Source organism: Carlito syrichta, unplaced genomic scaffold, assembly GCF_000164805.1.
Source record: "Carlito syrichta isolate Samal-C Ts95f unplaced genomic scaffold, Tarsius_syrichta-2.0.1 Scaffold305573, whole genome shotgun sequence".
NCBI lineage: Eukaryota > Metazoa > Chordata > Mammalia > Primates > Tarsiidae > Carlito > Carlito syrichta.
In genome coordinates, this window is record NW_007249669.1 from 236,721 (window position 1) to 259,096 (window position 22,376).

At 41.1% G+C, this 22,376-nt stretch overlaps 1 protein-coding gene across 2 annotated transcripts in view; it reads left to right on the plus strand.

The window, feature by feature from the left end:
- Window positions 1–13,468, plus strand: part of CDR2 (cerebellar degeneration related protein 2) — a 30,130-nt gene extending 16,662 nt beyond the window's left edge. For both annotated transcript variants that reach the window (XM_008061766.2, XM_021714294.1), the window contains 3 exons: window positions 9,147–9,295; window positions 9,556–9,720; window positions 11,554–13,468. In XM_008061766.2, coding sequence (XP_008059957.1) covers window positions 9,147–9,295; window positions 9,556–9,720; window positions 11,554–12,415 — 1,176 coding nt within the window. In that variant the 3' untranslated portion in view covers window positions 12,416–13,468. The remainder of the gene's footprint in view (window positions 1–9,146; window positions 9,296–9,555; window positions 9,721–11,553) is intronic.
- The last annotated feature ends 8,908 nt before the right edge of the window (window positions 13,469–22,376 follow it).

A 22,376-nucleotide genomic window follows, 5' to 3' on the forward strand; every position in this document is an offset into this window, starting at 1 on the left:
AATTACAGGCATGCGCTACCACGCCCAGCTGATTTTTTGATTTATTGTAGAGAAGAGGTCTCGCTGCCCAGGCGGGTCTCGAACCCGCAGGTTCAGACAATCCACTCACCTCAGCCTCCCTAAGACGCGGGATTATAGGCTGAGCCACCGAGCCTGGCCCGGCTGATTTTTTGATTTATTGTAGAGATGAGGTCTCACTGCCTAGGCGTGTCTCGAACCGTAGTGAAATATTTTTAAGATACTTAATAGTTGTACATATTTATGGAGCACATGTGATATTTTGATATAATGTGTCATGATCAACTCTGGGTACTTGAGACATCCCTCACCTCAAACATTTGTCATTTCTTTGTGTTGGGAAGATCCCAAATCTTCTCTTTTAGCTATTTTGAAATATACAGTAAGTTATTATTAACTAGAGAAATGAAAAAATCTTAAATCTGAAAAAATAAATCCTCTTAAATTACTGAAAAGTAGATCTTAAAAACAAACTTTTAATAATGGGATTATAGGTGGTTCTTATTTTCATATTTATGCTTTCTCCCTCTAAATCTCATGCAGGAGAAATATATTACTTTACTCAGGAGAAAGATTTTTCAAAGGTAATATTTCATCACTGTTGTGGAGGTTTATTGTGATACTAAATGCAGAGGATTTTGGTTTTAATACTTAGTGAAATAGTAATCCCAACACTGCTTACAGGCCAAATTTACATTTCTTTTTTTTTTTTTTTTTTTTGAGTTGGAGTTTCGCTCTATGCCCAGGCTGAAGTGCAGTGGCACACTCACTGCCCACAGCCTCGACCTGCTAGGCTCAGATGATCCTTCCACCTCAGCCTTCCAAGTAGCTAGAACTACAGGCACACCCCACAATGCCCGGCTAGATTTTTTTATTGTAGAAATGAGTTCTCACCAAGTTGCCCAGGCTGGGCTTGAACCCGTGGGCTCAGGCAGCCCTCTCACCTCGGCCTCCCAAAGTGCTGGGATTATAGGCGTGAGCCACCGCACCCAGCCTGCATTCTATTATGCATTTTTAGCTTGAGTTGTGACTGCCTTTTCCTGCATTCCAGGTTAGGGTTCTACAATTGCAAATGGGTGTTAATATAATCCTACTGACCTTCCTTTTCCAAATGTTTGCCTCACTTGTAAAGGTGGCCTGTTTATAGCTTTTGTACTTAACTTGAGCCTTGTACTTATAGTTGAGGTGACATTCTGTGCAAATTTCTAGACAGAGGCGATCCAAGGCATTTCAGCTTTGGCACCCTTGTTATAAATTGACATTTTTGCCTACACTTATGCCACCCCATGTTCCCCTTCCCCAATGTTTTGCTTACAATGTCTCTGCCTTTCTCTTGTTTAATATGGCAGTCAGATTCATTTGAAGCTATGTAGCAAAGAGAAAACCAGAACATTAGTAGCATATCTGTACCTTGAGATGAATGATAGGAGATAAGCTTTCCTCCTAGATTCAGGAAAAAAATTAGTAAGTACTAACTTGAAGTTTAAAAGCCAAGCCTGCCTTAAAGCACCATATCTGACCACTTAGAGCGAGAAGCCTGGCCCTACATCATTACCTGCTTAGAGATCCAATTGTTTTTCTTTAATTCTGACCAACTTAGACTCCTTTGTAGCCACCCTGTAACTGATTCTTGGAGAAATGTACGACTTTTCTGATTAATTTTGGTTTAATATAATAAGATTAAACTCCTACCATGTGAAAATAAGCTCCCTGCCATTCTTTAGTTTGTCCGTAAAGCCAAGTCCCCTAAGACCAAAATATTACAAGTTCTTAAATGGTTTCATTGTCTTTTTTTCATAGGTCTTAAATATATCAAACAAGTGGCATTTTCTGTAGTTTTAAAAATGGGCTCCTTGTACTTATTTACATATCAGCTTCTTTCCTATATGTTGACCACGACCCTAATTTGAACATTAGCTGGTAGGAATTATAAATGTCTTCCCTTCCGATCACTGGGGGATATTGGTGCCATGGGAATAAATACAGAGAAATAATCTATAAATGGGGACGGGAGATGAGAATTAGTGGCTAATAGGTTCTTTTCCCAAGAGGGCTGTAATCAAAGCTCTTCTCAAAGTCTTTCAGTTAAATCTGTCTGAACGTTTCACAGCCTGAGTTGTGGTGCTGAGAACAATGAACTGTTGTGAATAAAGGTCTCAAAATTGCAATTTAGCCAATTTTTTTTAGTTCCTACTGTGTGTAAGAAATGGACTTAGATATACAAGAGCTGCCTTCCCTTTTTTAGAGGAGAACAATAACAAATAAACAATTCAGTTGATTACTGTTGTGTTAAATGTTTTGCGAGAAATTTGTCTTTCACATTTGGGTGGGTTAAAATATAATACAAAATTAAAAATAAGTCGAGAGAAATCAATAAAAGATGGCTTGGGAGGTATGGTACTTTAGACCGGGCTGGCCTGAGAAAGGTTCTTAAGAGATTATGTTTGAAATAGGCCGGATGGGTAACCAAAGTTTTTAACTTTTTTTGGTGCCATGGACTTTGACTTCCCGTCAGCTCTATGATGATCCCCTTAAAATACATTGAATTACAAGTGAAATATGGTATGTGGAAATACCTACCAAATGTTGAAAAAATAAATTTTTGGAATAGTAATATATATATTAATATATTAAGTGCAAATATCTAGAAACTACCGTAATTCCAAATTGTGATTAATGTAAGCAATACACCAAGATTTCTGTAAACTGTAGTATGATGTGAATATATCTGATTTCCGTTGGTGAGGAAGTCACAGATACCCTAGTGACTTCATCACCAATAGAAACAGACACAAACTGGTAGTTTGTTGCCTCTGTCAAAAGACACAATTACAAGAAATTTAATATAAAGATTGTAATTGGTTTTTATTTGTGATTCTAGAATTGGGCAACATCTCATTCTATAAGCTAGAACAAGTATCCCAATGATCTGAGCAGAAGAGTTTGGTTTTCTAGACAGAAGAGGGCTAAGGAAAGCAGAAAAGACAAGTATACAGGTTGAAGCAGAGGGAACTTCCTTCTTACACTGGTTAATATTGGCTTGTTTAAGGGCTTGGCTATTATCTCTCCCTCCAGAATTCTCAGAAGATCAAATGGACAACTTAATTTTGGCTTAGTAACGTGAAACTTTAGCATAAGTAACTCCATTTTGGTTTGGTCTGTTGGGCCTAGTGCAGGAGCTCAGTTCAAACCAATGGTCTCCTATAAATTTTATTTAACACCTCCATTCATAATCAAAGGAAATGCTAAATTCAAATTAGGAATTAGTGAAATGAAGATGTAGCTGTTCCATCCCTTCCCCCTCTGTTTTTTTCCCCCCATACCCTGCCATCCAGTTTCATAGACCCTCTAAATTCTATCCTGGAGACAGCCAGGAGGAGTGCTTCCCTGGGATTAGGGATACTAGGGTAAAGTCCCTAAAGGAGGGAGGACCTTGCCTTAGAGTGGGTCAACTCCAGTGTTTTAGGGTAAAGGTACTCCTGAGTGTGAAATATGAAAAAAATCAATAGCTAACAAATGAAACTGGAAAAGCCATTTAAGAAACAATTGGGAAAATATTGATGCTGAAACATAATAGATGTTAAATCATTGGAATTTTTTCCCCCTTAGGAATTGTGGTTATGTTAGAATGAAAAGACTTATCTTTTAGAGATATATGAAGATATAAACTTGAATTAAGATGCCTTGCATTTGCTTTAAAATGATTGGTAGAGTAAAAAAGTAGAGATTGACTCTGCATTGATAATTGTTGAAATTTGATGATGAGATGGGGATTCATTAAGCCATTTTCTCTGCATGTATATATATTTGAAATTACTCATAATAGAAAGTTTTAAAATGTAGTGGATAAGATTAGCCATCTGCAGAAAGTCAGTATTGTGTGGACTAAGAAAGTAAGAAGGAACACACAAGGTTAAAGTAACTAGTTTGTAATTTCAGGGAATTAATGGCTATAAGAGCATACAGGCCGGGCTCGGTGGCTCAGCCTGTAATCCTGCGCTTTGGGAGGCCGAGGTGAGTGGATTGCCTGAGCCCGCGGGTTTGAGACCCGCCTAGGCAATGTGGCGAAACCTCATCTCTACAATAAATAAAAAAATCAGCCAGGCGTGGTAGCGCGCGCCTGTAATTCCAGCTACTCGGAAGGATGAGGCGGAAGGATCGCCGGAGCCCAGCAGGTCGAGGCTGCGGTGGCCGGGAGCAGCCACTGCACTCCCACTCCAGTCTGGGCAATGGAGTGAGACTTCAACTCAAAAAAAAAAAAAAAAAAAACATATGAAAATATAATGTTATGATGAAGAAAGCTGCTGTGACACAGTTAAAATATAACCTAATCTTAGTGAATAACTTTAACTGAGCTAAGGTCTAAGAAGGGAAATGGTAAGCATTAAGTTTGAGTCATTGTTTATCCCAGTGAATGCTTATGTCTCCTAGATATAAGTGAAAGAGACATTGGGTCAGGGGAGACGACTTCCAGGATTTTCCATGTTCAAAATGAACATTTCTCTACAAAGTGTGATCCGTGGACTACTTGTACCAGTGTCACTTGGATTTTTTGCTAAAAATGCAGAATCCTGACTCTACCTTAGTTTTACTAAGTCAGTATTTTGGGGGGAAGGTTCCTTAGTCCCACTGAGTATTTCTAGACTTTAATAAGGCTTCTAGGTGAATCTTAGTGCGTGTAAAGTTTGAAAACTATAACTCAGATAAAGATGACAATAGCTACCTCCTATTGGGCAATTTTGCCATATGACAGATATCATGCTGAACTCTTTACATACATTGACCTTTTTATATAAACTATAATTGCTTATGTTGGGGAGGAAAAATAATTTTTTTCTCAATGCTCATGAGTTCTTAGTTGGAACAGACTCCTACAACAAAAAACAGACCGGAAGATACCCCTTATCAACAAGGGTGCCTGAATAAAGCATATTTGTACACCTAACCCTTAACTGTACCCCACAATATCAAAATAAAAAATATTGATATAAAAAAACCGCTAAATGGTTTCCCCAAGTATTTGTATCATTCTTCTTTCCCATCTGCAGCATATGCCAGTTCCAATTGTTCTGTATCATCATAAACATTTACCGTTGCTGTTTATTTTTGTATTTTTAGCCATTATGATGGATGAGTGTTATGTATAAAAAAAACAAACAAAAAACAGATAGTAAGAGAGAAACAGAAGTTTATTAACATGTATGTTTTCATATATACATGGAAGATACCCAAGGAATGAGTGATTCTCAAAGAGGTGGCTTTCAATTTCTAGCCTATAAAGCATTTTTCACAAAGAACAGTAAATTTTTAGAAAAGTGACAAGACAAAAGAAAAGGACTCTGTCTAGGGGCAGTAGGCAACTTGTTGGGAGGCAAATACATGGCAGACAAAGGCTAGTTAGTTAGCAAAGTTTGTTAATATAGATTCCTTTGGTGCTATCTTCTGGCCTATAAGGGTCTAAAGTTCTCAGTGGTTAACCTTTATTCTCCTGGTTGAGAGGGAGCAGGATTACCTTTTCTCTCTGAGCCAGAGAGGCATATTTTGGTGACATTCTGGTCTTTCCCACACATATATTAATCTTTACAGCTTTATGAGGTAGTTGATAAGGAAACCTCACCTTAGAAAAATTGGCTTACTTGCTGAAGGTCACCCAGTTATAAATGGCAAAACAGGACTTTAAACCAAATTCTGACCCCAGAGCCTGTGCTCTTACCTGCTATATTACTGTTCCCATTGGACTCTTTTCTTTGATCCTATGCCCAGCCAAAAGACTTTGCTTTGTGAGTTGGCCCCTCACCGTGGGGCAGATGTGTCCTTCATAGAGGATATGAATATTTCATTTACTGGGCAGTAACAGTTTCTGTTACAAAGCAATAAATTAATGTCTGGTTCATGTTATCCTTTTTAAAAGTGTTCTGGATCAGTCCCAAAGTATACTTGATATAAAGTAGCTTGCAAAAGTTCTACAGCTGAAATATATGTATGTCTATTCTTGTGATTCTAAACCCTTTTTCCACTCCAGTATTAGGAGATTGAACACATCCCCCTCAATGACAGGAACCTGCTATGGGCATTGATAGCCAGAGGGCAGGATTAACTAAAGAAGTTCTGAAAAAGCCTCACCCATGAGAATTAGTCCTTGATTTCTACGGGACCAAGAGAAGCTGGTGGGGGAAATGGACATTGCTGTGTGCTTACTTTTCTCATTTAATCCTATCAGTTCTACGTGGTGGCTGCTGGCAGCCACATGCACTTATCAATTCTGAACTCAAAAAGTTCTATAAACCAAGATTTTTTTTCCTTAAGTTTATAGCACATTCACTTGTTAGTAAATCCTGACCTGAATTGATGTCAGGCTGTTTATAATTATTCATACCTTTTCATGCAGAAATATTAATGCTTGATTACGAGGTGCTGCCAGACCTCAGATAGTCTTTTGTTTTGTTTTGGGAGGATTTTTTGAGTTGGAATCTCACCCTGTTGCCCAGGCTGGAGTGCAGTGGCACGCTCATTATCGCCACAGCCTCAACCTGCTGGGCTCAGGTGATCCTTCAACCTCAGCCTTTCTTTTTTTTTTTTTTTTTTGAGTTGGAGTCTCACTCTGTCGCCCATACTGGAGTGCAGTGGCCACTCCCCGCCACCTCAGCCTCGCCTGCTGGGCTTCAGTGATCCTTCCGCCTCAGCCTTCCAAGTAGCCGGAATTACAGGCATGCGCACCATGCCCGGCTGATTTTATTTATTGTAGAGATGAGGTCTTGCTGCCCAGGCGGGTCTCGAACCCGCGGTCTCAGGCAATCCACTCACCTCAGCCTCCCAAAGGCATGGGATTACAGGCTGAGCCACCGAGCCCAGCTTACCTCAGCCTTTCAAGTAGCTGGAACTACAGGCACACGCCACCATGCCTGGCTAATTTTTTGATTTGTTGTAGAGATGAGGTTTTGCCGAGTTGCCCAGCCTGGTCTCAAACCCATGGACTCAGGCAATCCTCTCACCTCAGCCTCCCAAAGTACTGGGATTATAGGCATGAGCCACTGCACCTGGCCTTAGAGTCTTATAAACTGTAAGGTATGAGCACCATGTTGTCTTTCTAAAATTCAAATAATTTTCCACAACACTTTTGGCCCCAAGTGTTTCAGATGAGAAAGTTGAAGTTAAAGAGAGGTTAAGTGTTTACTCAACACATTGCTCCTGAGTTATGTAACTAGATTTGAAAAGGGTCATATATGCTTTTTTTAACACTTTAAATAAGAACCAGTTGAATATCATTCAGCCTGTTCTTTGAAAGAAATCTGTTAGCCTTGCAAATACTTGTATAAAAAGCCTCGAGAAGAGCATTTTTTTTTCAAGTCTAGCTTAGGATTTTATTCCAACATGGTATTGAGAGCAATATAATGATAAATTTTTTTTTTTTTTGAGTCGGAGTCTCACTCTGTCACCCAGACTGGAGTGCAGTGGCCGCTTCCGGCCACCGCAGCCTCGACCTGCTGGGCTCCGGCGATCCTTCCGCCTCAGCCTTCCGAGTAGCCGGAATTATAGGCATGCTCTACCACGCCCGGCTGATTTTTTGACTTATTGTAGAGATGAGTTCTCGCTGCCCAGGCAGGTCTCGAACCCGCGGGCTCAGGCAGTCCACTCACCTCAGCCTCCCAAAGGTGCGGGCTTATAGGCTGAGCCACCGAGCCTGGCTATAATGATAATTTTAATAATACAAATCTAGCAATGTTATACAGTTATAACATCATGGAAATGTTCTCCAAGGTGAAGAGAAACAGGCAGTCTGTTACAGTTCATCAGAAGCCTCCAAGCTCAGCATTCTAAATTATATTTTATATTAAAAGGATACCAGAATGTTATGGCAGAAAGAACAAATGTTTGTTTTTTCAAGTGAGTTCAGTGCATGGACTTTCATTACCTTTCCTCATTATATCCCATCATTTCAAAATCCAAAGACAAAAAGAGTATTTTTAAAGTCAAATCCTCAATCTGTTACCATTTGATCATCAGTAATGCTTCAAACTGCTTTTTTTTTCTCTTTCTGGTGTGTCCAGGAAAGTATGAATATTTCATTTGGAAGATGTGTTGTGTTTTGTGTCTTCAGGTGGAGTTGAGTAGGAGAGAGAGCCAAGGTGACTTAACACTGCGGCATTAAGGTTGTGATTATTCGCCTTTATCCTTCCTTGGCCATTAAGAAAGCAGTCTTAGCCGGACCAGAATAAGTGGTTGGGCAACTTTCTCATGAATGCGGAGGATAACATTCTCATGGAAGTAAAAATAACGAGTATTTGAAGCATAGTGAGCTGAAATAGCTCTTTCTGGCTAAGTCAATGTCCTTTTTACTACTTTTGTCCAGAATGCCTCACTCAGAGGAAAAAAATAGATCTTTTTTTCAAGTGAAAGTCATGTGAAATCCTCTACTTTACGCTTTATTTCTGTTAAATGTAGTATTTCTGCTTATTCTTTGATTGCATGTTCCATGCTTTTTCTCTTGAGGGATTACATGTGTCACTTTAGATTTTTCTGTGGAACATGTGCATGTTATGTGCTTTGTAAAATTAGACCAGCCTCACGATACACAGGGATACTGGTAAGCATTAGGGAAGCTAGGCATATAAAAGACAGCCTGTATTCGTTTCCTATTAAGACAGGTAGTTTAATTGAAATTTAAAGTTATTTTCATAAAATAAAGCTGTGGCATAATATAAGTTATGTATTTGGTCTTTGTCCCTTGTTCCTGGCACAGAACTCCTGATAGATGAAATTTCCTGATAGATGGGCACTGCTCCCCAGATTAGAGAGTTACAGTTATGATTGGAGGGTTAGAACTATCAGTCCCACCTCCAGCCTCTGGAGAGGGTCAAGAGGGGCTGGAGATTGAGTTTAGTCACCAATGGTCAAAAACTTAACCAATTGTGCTTACGTAAGAAAACTTTAAGAAACAAACAGGGATAAGGGAGCTCTGGGTTGGTGAACACAGATGGGATGGGAGGGCAGTGAGCCCAGAGATGGCAACGCTACACTAGCCCACCCCCCCCACATACTAGTTGCTGTTGGAGAATCAGAAAACTGGTGTTGGAACAGTGCAGGTATCTTATCTGTTTGTGTCACCTGGTCCATATCTTCTCTTACAGTATCTGACCAAGCAGGTGGAGCTTCTACGGCAGATGAATGAACAGCATGCAAAGGTTTATGAGCAATTAGACATCACAGCAAGGGAGCTAGAAGAAACAAATCAAAAGCTGGTTGCTGACAGCAAGGCCTCACAGCAAAAGATTCTGAGGTAAGTTTTCTAGAATCTACCAAGGAAGCCCTAGAGGAAAGTTATTTAGTATAAACTAGAATAGAAAGTGGCCGCAGTGGGTTTGGGTCAATATGGGATAAGGTTTAATTTAATTCTTTTTGAAGAATGGAGATTAAATAGAAGTCCTTTCCAATTAAGAAAGCTCAGTTTGAGTGGCTCACACCTAATCTGTCCTCACTGCTTTTGCCCTTAATTTAACCTGACAAGCAGCAATTGGCTTCTCTATCTGTGCTTCACAGCCTGACTGAAACAATTGAATGTCTGCAAACCAACATTGATCACCTCCAGAGCCAAGTGGAGGAGTTGAAGTTGTCTGGCCGAGGGAGAAGGAACCCAGGAAAGTGTGACCGGGAGAAACCCACACCCAGCTTCTCATGTCTTAAAGAGCTGTATGACCTCCGCCAGTAAGAGCCTGCCTTTTTGTGGATTTACAAGCAGGGAATGTCTCATTTCATGGCACATGCTAGATTCCAGTAGATTAAAAGTTCCATTTTTAAGAAACGCCACGTAGCTGTTAAACCATCACTAGTTTGAACAAAACTACTTAACGTAAATGTACAAATTATAGAGTTCTTGGGTATTAGTAATTCTGTAAAAACTCATTTTTTTTAGAGACTTGAGAGCATTTATTTCAGTGCTTTTAATGTCTTAAATGATAGTTTAAGATAAATTACTTCTGATAGCCTATAGATTTGGGGGTTGTATCTCACATTAGAATAAAGGAAAAAATGGAAATCTAGTAAAACAAAAATCTAGGCAAACAAGCTTTTTGCCTAAAGAAATGCCTTTGTAGACTGGGCATGGTGGCTCATGCCTATAATCCCAACACTTTGGGAGGCTGAGGCGAGAAGACTGCTTGAGGCCAAGAGTTTGAGACCAGCCTGGACAGCATAGTGAAATTCTGTCTCTAGAAAAAAACAAAATATTTAGCCAGGCATGGTGGCACACACCTATAGTCCCAGCTACTCAAGAAGCTGAGCCCAGGAGTTGGAGTCTGCAGTGAGCTAGAATTGTGCCAATTCACTCAGCATGGGTGACAGAGTGAGACCCTGTCTCAAAAAAAAACCCAAAACAAGAAATGCCTTTATGCTTTAGAGAAATTACATACAAGTTTGAATCTATAAGAATTATTTATTGGCTGGGTGTGATGACTCACGCCTATAATCCCAGCACTTTGGGAGGCCAAGGTAAGAAGATTGTCTGAGCCCATAGGTTCGAGACCAACCTGGGCAACTTGGCGAGACCACATCTTTACAATAAATCAAAAAATTAGTGCATGCCTATGGTTGCAGCTACTTAGAAGGCTGAGACGGAAGAATCACCTGAGCACAGAAGGTTGAGGCTGCGGTGACTGTGAGCATGCCACTGCACTCCAGCCTGGGTGACAGAGTGAGACTCTGACTCAAAAACAAAAACAAAACTATTTATTGAACACCTGCTGTATGACAAACTATGCCAGATACAAGAACGGTGGCCAAAATAGACACAGTTGCAGCCCTCATAAGCTTTCAGTTTAATGGGGAGGCAGATGTGCAAATAATAACACAAATAAGTATAGTTACAAGTTGCCTAGAACTGAATAGGAGGGGCTAGCTGTTTCATTTGGTGGTTCTCAACCTAGACTGTACACCAAATCACCTGTGGAGTTTTTCAAAATGCAAATATCTGGAGTTTTTCAAAATGCAAATATCAGCGCACGCCTCCGGCCTAAGTCAGAATTTCTGGGTGTGGGTAAAAAGCTGCCCACGTGATTCTAATGTTTATTCCTAGTGAAAAATCACTACAGCAGTGGCTCTCAACCTTGACTATGTATTAGGAATCACTTGGAGAGTTTTTAAAAATCTTAAGTCCAGGTAGCAGACCAACCAGATGGGAATCTATGGGGCGGGACCCAAGTGTCAGTATTGTTTAAGGCTACCCAGGCAATTCTGATGTGCAACCAAGGTAGAGAACTGGGCAATCCTGTTTCCTCCTAAGGTAACTCATACTACTGATCTTGGGAATGGAAGTTCTAGTACTTTTAATATTAAAAAAGATTAGTCACAAAAAGCAAGTTGGCTTTTATATGTTTATTTACCAGCCTCAAAATTTCCTTTTTAGCCACTGCTCTAATATGGCTACAAATTAGTCACTGCCACAGCTCCTCTCAAATATTTAGTTGAAAGCAATCACCATTCTCCCTCGTTTCATTCTCAGTTGACCTGTGTAATGTATTCTTTCAACATTTTTTCTCCTAGACACTTTGTGTATGATCATGTATTTGCTGAGAAGATCACATCCTTGCAAAGTCAGCGAAGCCCTGATGAAGAAGAAAATGAGCACTTGAAAAAAACAGTGACAATGTTGCAGGCCCAGCTGAGCCTGGAGCGGCAGAAGCGGGTGACCATGGAGGAGGAATATGGGCTCGTGTTGAAGGAGAACAGTGAACTGGAACAGCAGCTGGGGGCCACAGATGCCTACCGAGCACGGGCGCTGGAATTGGAGGCCGAGGTGGCCGAGATGCGACAGATGTTGCAGTCAGAGCACCCGTTTTTGAATGGGGTAGAGAAGCTGGTGCCAGACTCTCTATTTATTCCTTTCAAAGAACCCAGCCAGAGCTTGCTGGAAGAGATGTTCCTGGCTGTGCCGGAACCACACAGGAAGCCTCTCAAGCGCAGTAGCAGTGAGACGATCCTAAGCAGCTTGGTGGGGGGTGACATAGTGAAGGGCCACGAGGAGACCTGCATCAGGAGGGCCAAGGCTGTGAAGCAGAGGGGCATCTCCCTTCTGCATGAGGTGGACACTCAGTACAGTGCCCTGAAGGTGAAGTATGAAGAGCTGCTGAAGAAGTGCCAGCAGGAACAGGACTCCCTGTCACACAAGGCTGTGCAGACCTCCAGGGCTTCAACCAAGGACCTGACTGGAGTGAACGCCCAATTGGAGCCCGCCCCCAGCCGCTGGGAGCTTTCCTCTGTCAACCCAGAGCCTGTCGATTCCCCTACCACCACACCTCCAGAATACAAAGCGCTGTTTAAGGAGATCTTTAGTTGCATCAAGAAAACTAAGCAGGAAATAGATGAACAGAGAACCAAATACCAATCACTTTCTTCACATTCTTAACTGAACCTCTAGCTCTACTACTAATTTGTCTATTTCCTATCTCCTCTATCCCATTCTGGCAAGTGTTTGTGGATTCCAGAGCCTGATATTGCTGGTAATAGTTGCCTCATTGTTTTGCTTGTCTAACAAATACATACCTTGAGGAAATGAGTTGGCTACTGGTGTCAATTCTATGATCCAGTTCCATTTAAACTCCTCAGGAAATCCCATGACAAGCTGGCCTCTGGCTGGTACACTGATCAGACTGCAATTCCTGGAAAAGAACCAATGGAGGGACGATGTATACTTTTGGAGAAGTAGGCCTGGATTTACTATAGCATATGGGAGGAAAGGGCAGGTTGGAACAAAGCTAAGACATTGCCTGTTGCTTCCTTGCCCAATTTCTCAAAACTGTAAAGTCAGAGGGCTGTCAGACTGAACTATTTTTTGCAAACACTATTGGATACTGTGAAATTATTAAGGAGAATGTTCAGGAGAAAGCAGAGTTATAATCCAAAATAAATGGCGTTAACAATTTTCTAAACCCTTGAGTTTTGTTGACATCCGATACTAGTTGAACTGTGACTGACAGGTAATCCTAATATATCTGAATCGACCTGAATACCAAGTTGAAATGACAAATTTTGATTTGATCAAAGTTAGCTTGTTAGCATACACCCTGGAGGGCCTCTACTCCCACATTCGAATGTCTTCACTCAAAGCTTTAGCCTTTAGGTGTAAGTGAACATGTAACTAAACCTTCATTGCTTTCTGAAATTCAAACTAAGGGGAAAAGATCACACCCCTTCCTCTCCTACATGTAGTCTGAGCTGGCTAACTTGCCAGCCGCAAGCTGCTCTTGCTCAATTCTTAACCATTCCTGTAAATGTTTTGACTTGTTACAGAAATTCCTGTCTACTACTTTGTTAAGCAGTATTGATGTTCTGACTGTGGAAATATGCTTATCCTTTCACTTGGATACTTTTAATTTAAATTTAAAACTATTTAAGAACTGAAGTTCTGCTTATTGTATATATTTTTCTAAAACCAAATAAAGCTACTTAGGAAAATAAACAGATGGATCTACTGCTTATTTTAAGTATAAGCCATTTCATTGTTACAACCTATACTGTCCACTCTTAGTTTTCTTCCGACAATCTCTAAAAGATTTGATGGTGATTTTTTTTTTGTCTTTATTAAATAGGGATTCCTTGGGATTATGTATTTGTGTTATTAGTAATACAAATTCTGCTTATGTTGCTAAAATTACTGTGTGATCACTTTGGGAGGCGAAGGCAAGAGGATTACCTGAGTTCAGGGGTTCGAGACCAGCCTGGGCAACTTGTCGAGACCTCGTCTCTATAATAAATCAAAAATTATCTGGGCATGATGATACACGCCTGTGGTTCCAGCTACTTGGAGCACTGCTTAAGCCTAGCAGGTCAAGGCTATGGTGGCCGTGAGCATGCCATTGCACTCTAGCCTGGGTGACAGAGTGAGGCTCCGACTCAAAAAATAAAAGTACTGTGTGATTGAAAAACATTTTCAAATTTGTATGCTCTATAATTTTCACTGTTTCAGAAATGTCAGACTTGGTTCTGAACTAATAGCATTTGACCAACTGATCTGCAAAACATTTGATCAATCATAGGAAAGAAACTTTACATTATTCAAACATTAATAGAGCATTGAATTTAGTTTTGCTTTTGGATTAAGTTTTAAAAAATAGATAAGACATTGTTTTTTATGTTTTTGTTTTTGTTTTTTTTGAGTTGGAGTCTCACTCTGTCGCCCAGACTGGAGTGCAGTGGCCGCTCCCGGCCACCGCAGCCTCGACCAACTGGGCTCCGGCGATCCTTCTGCCTCACTCAGCCTTCCAAGTAGCCGGAATTACAGGCATGCACTACCACGCCCGGCTGATTTTTTGATTTATTGTAGAGATGAGGTCTCGCTGCCCAGGCGGGTCTCGAACCCGCGGGCTCAGGCAATCCACTCACCTCAACCTCCCAAAGGCGCGGGATTACAGGCTGAGCCACCGAGCCCAGATAGGACATTGTTTTTTAAATTTCACTTTGTAAAGTAAGTCTTCCGAACTTCCCAACTCATCTCTTCCCCAAAATCAGCTGATTGTATACTATGCACACTCTTCCGCATCTTATCTTAAAATTTTATTGAGCCATATATCTTTATCTGTTGATCTACATTCTTTATGGCAGCTATATAGTATTCTAGTTTATGGACATGTAATAATTCATTTAAATAATTCCCAATGAGTAGATTATTTCTAATAATTTGCTACTACCAAAGAAAGTTTGTAATAGACAACCTTACATATATCTTTGGACATTTGTGAGTCTAGAAAATTAGAAGTCGGGTAAAAAGAGTGTTTGACAATTGCCATACTCCAGAAGTTTATTGATACTCCAGGGGTTCGAGACCAGCCTGGGCAACTTGGCGAGACCTCGTCTCTATAATATATCAAAAATGATCTGGGCATGATGGTACACACCTGTGGTTCCAGCTACTTGGAAGACTGTGTTAAGCCCAGCAGGTCAAGGCTGCGGTGGCCATGAGCATGCCATTGCACCTTACCCTGGGCGACATCTGGTGAGGATGTCTATTTTCATATACTTGTACCAAGAAAATTTTTCACTCTTGCCAAACTAATAGGAGAAAAATGACATTTTTCCCTGTCGTTTATATTTGCTTTTCTATTTATTAATAAGGTTGAATACTATATTTCTTTGCTAGAAAACCATTTGCATTCTCCTTTGCCTATTTTTCTTAAGAACTCTAGTGCTTAAGAAATTCACTTTTACAATTAGAAAATTGAAAGCTGACCCGCCTGGGCAACTTGGCGAGACCTCATCTCTACAATAAATCAAAAATTACTGCTACCAGGCATGGTAGCGCATGCCTGTAGTTTCAGTTACTTGGAAGGCTGAGGCAGAAGGATCCCCGAAGCTCAGGAGGTCGAGGCTGCGGTGGCTGGGAGCGGCCACTGCACTCCAGTCTGGGTGAGACTCCAACTCAAAAAAAAAAAAGAAAGAAAATTGAAAGCTTTATCCCAGATTATCTTTGTTTTTTTCCCCCCGAGTTGGAGTCTCACTCTGTCGCCCAATTTGGAAGGCAGTGGCATGCTCCCAGCCACTGCAGTCTCAACCTTCCGTGCTCAGGTGATCCTTCTGCCTCAGCCTTCCAAGTAGCTGGAACTACAGGCATGTGCCACCACGCCCGGCTAATTTTTTGATTTATTGTAGAGATGAGCTCTCACCAAGTTGCCCAGGTTGGTCTTGAATCTATGGGCTCAGGCAATCCTCTTACTTTGGCCTCCCAAAGTGCTGGGATTATAGGCGTGAGCCACCATGCCTGGCCCCAAATTATTTTAATTTTTACTTTGTTAATGACATTTTTTGGCAAGCACAATTTTATATATATATATATTAGTCTAGAATGCATTGTCTCTTTTTGTATTTGAGTTCTTTGAGCCATCTGAACATCAGTTTAGTCTACTTGCCATCATTTTAATTGTCACCTATATTAGTACTAAATGTCTACATGAATTTTGACCTCTTTCTTTTTTTTTTTTTTTGAGTTGAAGTCTCACTCTGTTGTCCAGGCTGGAGGGCAGTGGCACACTCATGACTACGCCACTGTTGACCTGCTGGGCTCCGGAGAGCCTTCTGCCTAAGCCTTCCAAATAGCCGGAAACACAGGTGCGCTCTACCACATCCAGCTAATTTTTTTTTATTTATTGTAGAGATGAAATCTTGCCAAGTTGCCCTGGCTGATCTCGAACCCGCGAACTCAGGCAATCCACTCGCCTCGGCCTCCCAAAGTGCTGGGATTACAGGCTGAGCCACTGAGCTTTGCCGACCTGTTACTATTCTAGGATCTGATTTTCATGTACCTGGTGCCGTTTCTAATTGCTCTATTTGGATATTTATATTTTCATAACTGCTAAGGGGAAGTTAAACTCTCATTTCTCTTTCATAATTTTCCTGGATTTTTTTTTTCCAGTATGAACTTTAAAAATTAGCTTGTCTGGTTCTTGGGGGAAATTTGGTACTTTTAGGCTGGGTGTGGTGGTTCATGCCTGTAATCCTAGTGCTTTGAGACGCTGAGGGGGAAAGATTGCTTGAGGCCAGAAGTTCAAGACCAGACTGGAAGAGAGAACAGATTTAACGATAAAGAGGCTTCTATCCAAAAACATGGGTATGCTTTTACCTTTCATTTGGGTTCTACATGTTTTAAAGTTCATCTCCTGTATATCTTTTTTTTTTTTAATTATTTTTTTTATTTTTTGAGTTGGAGTCTCACTCTGTCGCCCAGACTGGAGTGCAGTGGTCGCTCCCGGCCACCGCAGCCTCGACCTGCTGGGCTCCGGCGATCCTTCCGCCTCAGCCTTCCGAGTAGCTGGAACTACAGGCGCGCACTACCACACCCCGCTGATTTTTTTATTTACTGTAGAGATGAGGTCTTGCTGCCCAGGCAGGTCTCGAACCCGCGGGCTAAGTCAATCCACTCACCTCAGCCTCCCAAAGGCGCGGGATTACAGGATGAGCCACCGAGCCCGGCTCATCTCCTGTATATCTTAAGTGGAGTCTTCTGTTAATACTTTGTAACTAGTTACATATAGGAATGCTATCTTGAATTCTATTTAGCTATCTTGAATTATCATGGAGTATAGCATTTATCCTTTTATCTTATTGATATGCCTTTAAAAATTATAGTTGACTTCTTAATTTTATTTTATTTTATTTTATTTTTTGAGTTGGAGTCTCACTCTGTCGCCCAGACTGGAGTGCAGCGGCCGCTCCCAGCCACCGCAGCCTCGACCTGCTGGGCTCTGGCGAACCTTCCGCCTCAGCCTTCCCAGTAGCCGGAATTACAGGCATGCACTCCCACGCCCGGCTGATTTTTTGATTTATTGTAGAGATGAGGTCTCGCCTGCCCAGGCGGGTCTCAAACCCGCGGGCTCAGGCAATCCACTCACCTCAGCCTCCCAAAAGCGCGGGATTACAGGCTGAGTCACCGAGCCTGGCTTTATTTTATTTTTTTATTTTTATTTTATTTTATTTATTTTTTGAGTTGGAGTCTTGCTCTGTCGCCCAGACTGGAGTGCAGTGGCTGCTCCTGGCCACCACAGCCTCGATCTGCTGGGCTCCGGCGATCCTTCCGCCTCAGCTTTCCAAGTAGCTGGAACTACAGGCGCGCGCTACCACGCCCGGCTAATTTTTTGATTTGTTGTGGAGATGAGGTCTCATCAAGTTGCCCAGGCGGGTCTTGAACCCGCAGGCTCAGGCAATCCACTCACTTCGGCCTCCCAAAGCGCTGGGATTACAGGCTGAGCCACCGAGCCCGGCTGACTTCTTAATTTATATATATATATATATATATATATATATATATTTTGGAGTTGGAATCTCACTCTCACCCAGTCTGGAGTGCAGTGGCACAATCATGGCTCACTGCAGCCTTGACTTTCTGGGCTTAGGTGAGCCTTCCACCTCAGACCCCTGAGTAGCTGGGACTACAGGCGTGTGCCACCATACCTGGCTAATTTTTTTTTTGGTAGAGATGAGGTCTCGCTGTGTTCTTGAACTCCTGAGCTCAAGCAATCCTTCCATCTCAGCCTCCCAAAGTGCTGAAATTACAGGCATGAGCCACTGTACCCAGTCCCTATGCCTTTTTTTATTGTTCTTGTTTATCTATTCTAACTGGTATTTCAGAACATTAAGTAATTATGGTGAGAGTAAACTTGCTTGTCTAATCCTGACTAAGGAATGGGTCCATTGTTTGGTTTTAGCATGATGCTGCATTTTTATTAATCAGAAATCCATCTATTCCTGTTTGAATAATTTATATCAAAAATGACATGGGCATGTTGGCTCATGCTTATAATTCTAGCTAGCGCTTTGGGAGGCCAAGGAGGGATTGCTTGAGGCCAGGAGATTGAGACCAGCCTAGGCAACAACTATAATAGACCCCTGGCTCTACAAAAAAATTAAATGGTGGTGTGCACTTGTAGTCCCAGCTACTCAGCAGGCTGAAGCAGGGGAGTCATTTGAACCCAGAAGGTTGAGGCTGGAATATGCTATGATTTCACCTCTGCGTAGCAACTGCACTGCAGCCTGGGCAATATAGTGTGATCCTGTCTCAAAAAAAAAAAAAGTTAAAATAATTGTACATTTTAAAAATGTTTCATCAAATAAAACTTGTTTATTTTCACTTTTCCCCTTTCTTTGTTTTATACATACAGGTCTACATCTGTCCATATGTGTGAGTGTACGTATATATATTTTAAGGTGTACAACAGTGTTTTGAAAAATCTTGATATGCATAGTGAAGTGATTATTACAGTTAAGCAATTTGATATACCCACCAAATCATACCAGTGAGTACGGAAAAAGCACCTAAAATCTACTTTCTTGGTAACTTACCAGTGTACAATACAATTTTATTAACTATAGCTCTCATGCTGCATATTAGATTTCTCAGGCTTAGTCATCCCACATAACTGCAACTTTGTGCCCTTTGACTTACCCCTCCCCATTTCCCGCACCCCTGATAACTACTGTTTTACTCTTTTTTATGTTTTGTTGTTTTTTTAAGATTCCACATATAAGTGGAATCATGCAGTGTTTTTCTTTCTGTCTCTGGCTTCTTTCACTTAATGTGATGTCCTCCAGGTTCATTCATGCTGTCATAAATGGCAGGATCTCCTTTTTTAATGTTGAATGATGTTTCATTGTGGGTGTGTTTACATATATTATAACACAGTTTCCTTATTCATCTGTTGATGGATACTTTGGTTGTTTCTATATGTTGCTACTGTTTATAATGATGCACTAAAAGTGGGACTACAGATATTTTTGCAAGGGGGTGACTTCATTTCTCTTGGCTATATGCCCAGAAGAGGAATTGCTATAACATATGATAGTTTTGTTTTATTTCTTAGGAACAGTCATACTGTTTTCCACAAGGCAGCACCAATCTACACTGCAACCAACAATGTACACGTGTTCCCTTTTCTCCACACCCTTGCCAATACTTATTTCTAGTCTTTTTTTTTTTTTTTTGAGTTGTAGTCTCACTCTATCACCCGGGCTGGAGTGCAGTGGCACGCTCACAGCCACCCCAGTGTTGACCTGCTGGACTCAGGCGATCTTTCCGCCTGAGCCTTCCAAGTAACTGGAACTACAGGAGCGTGCCACCATGCCTGGCTAATTTTTTGATTTATTGTAGAGAGGGAGTCTTGCCACATTGCCCAGGCTGGTCTAGAACCCCTGGGCTCAGGCAATCCTCTCACCTTGGCCTCCCAAAGTGCTGGTGAGCCACCATGCCCAGACTTCTTTTCTTTTAATAAAAGCCATTCTAACAGATGTGAGATGAGATCTCATTGTGGTTTTGATTTGCATTTCCTTGATGATTAGTGATGTTGAGCACCTTTTCATATACTTGCTGGCCATTTTTTATATATTTTATATTTTTTGGCCATTTTATATCTTTATATTTTTGCATCACATGCTTTGCCCATTTTAAAATCAGGTTATTCATTTTTATGCCATTGAGTTATTTGAATTCCTTATATGTTTTGACTATTAGACCCTTGTCAGATATATGGTTCACAAATATTTTCTTCCAATTCAAAGTCTTGTCTTTTCATTTTGTTGATTATTTCCTTTTCTGTGCAGAGGTAGCAGTCTCACTTGTTTATTTTTGCTTTGGTGCCTGTGCTTTTAGTGTCTTAGACAAAAAATTATTGCCAAGACTAATGTCAAGGAACTTTTCTAGGCAGGGCACAGTGGCTCACACTTGTAATCTCAGCACTTTGGGAGGCCAAGGCTGGAAGACTGTTTGAGCCCAGGAGTTCAAGACCAGTGTGGGCAACAGCGATACCTCATTCTCTATAAAAAAAAATCAGGTATCCCTATATAACAATGCAAAATAGACCACATATGAAGGGACCCCCCCCCAAAAAGCCAGAATTTATTTATTTTAAAAATTGTGTCTTTATTCTTACATGTTTAAACTTCATTCACCTTCAAAGTCCTTCCATTTGATGCAATATACCTATCAAGACAGTTTTTCCACTGCTCAAAACAGTTTTTGAACTCATCAATTTTGATGCCTTTTAGTGCTTCTGCTGTTTTTGTTTTTGGTTTTTTTTTTCACCTCTTCCACACTGACAAAACGTTTCCCTTTGAGGACTTTTTTCATCTGAGGAAACAAAAAAAGTTGAGGTGAGATCAGGTGAATAGAAGTGAGGTGGGTCATGGGGGTCTTGTTTTTGGTAAAAAATTGCTAAACATTCAGCATGGTGGGCAGATGACTTATAAATCACCCATCATGAAATGGGCAAATACATTAAAAGAATCTCCAAAAAACAAACCAAAAAAATTCACTTAAGTTGAACGCAGCCTCTCACAACCATGCTAGCTGGTATACTGATGCCAATGGGTTCCTAGAACATCGTTAATGAGGGAAGCCTGTACTACAAGGGGCCGACCCACCCTTCAAAAGTCATTCTGGGTCAGGCGGGGTGACTCAGTCTGTAATCCCAGCACTTTGGGAGGCTGAGGCGAGTGGATTGCCTGAGCCTGTGGGTTCGAGACCAGCCCAGGCAAGTTGGCAAGACCTCATCTCTACAATAAATAAATAAAAATTAGCTGGCCGTGCACGCCTGTAGTTCCAGCTACTTGGAAGGCTGAGGTAGAAGGATCACCGGACCCCAGCAGGTCCATGCTGAGGTGGCTGTGAGCGTGCCACTGCACCCCAGCCTGGGTGACAGAGTGAAACTACAATTAAAAAAAAAAAAAAGTAATTCCAGGTATTTTGGGTCCCCTTCTTATTTGTAAATTTTCTGAAATTTCTCCTGCTATTGATTTCTATTGTGGTCGGAAAAGATACTTGATACAATTTTAGTCTTCTAAATTTTTTAGGGCTTGTGCTCTAACATATATTCTATCCTGGAGACTGTTCAATGTAAACGTGAGAAGAATTTTTATTCTTCTGCTGTTGGAGTGTTCAGAATATGTCTGTTAGGTCCATGTATAGTTTAGGTCTGATATTTCCTTATTGATTTTCTGTCTGGATGATCTGTCCATTGCTGAAAGTGGTATATTGAAGTACTCTACTGTTATTGTATTGTAGTCTATCTCTCCCTTCACATCTATTAATATTTGCTTTCTATGTTCAGGTGCTCAGATGTTGGGTGCATATATATTCACAATTGTTATATTTATCCTCTTTTTTTTTTTTTGGAGTTGAAGTCTCACTCTGTCGCCCAGACTGGAGTGCAGTGGTCGCTCCCGGCCACCGCAGCCTCGACCTGCTGGGCTCCAGCGATCCTTCCGCCTCAGCCTTCCGAGTAGCTGGAACTACAGGCGCGCACTACCACACCCCGCTGATTTTTTTATTTACTGTAGAGATGAGGTCTCCCCGCCCAGGTTGGTCTTGAACCCGTGGGCTCAGGCAATCCACTCACCTCAGCCTCCCAAAGGCGCGGGATTACAGGCTGAGCCACGGAGCCGGGCTATATTGATCCTCTTAAGTGACCCCTTTATCATTATATAATGACCTTCTTTGTCTCTTTTTTATGAGTTTGACTTCATCCATTTTATCTGATAGAAATATAGCTATGTACTTCTATTCCCTTTTGGTTTCCATTTGCATGGAACATGATTTTCCATTCCTTCTCTCAGTCTATGTGTGTCCTTACAGCTGAAGTGAGTTGCTTCTAGGCAGAATATAGTTGGGCCTCGTTTTTTAATCGATTCAGCCATTGAATGTCTTTTGATTATTAGGTAGTTTAATCTACTTTCCATTCACAGTAATTATTGATTACTACTGCCATTTTTTTTCTGGTTGTTTTGAAGATCTTTTGTTTTTTTCTTCCTCTTGCTGCTTTTCTTAAGTTGTTTTCTCCAGCAGTATGCTTTGATTCCTTTTATTTTTATTTATTTTTTGAGTAGGAGTC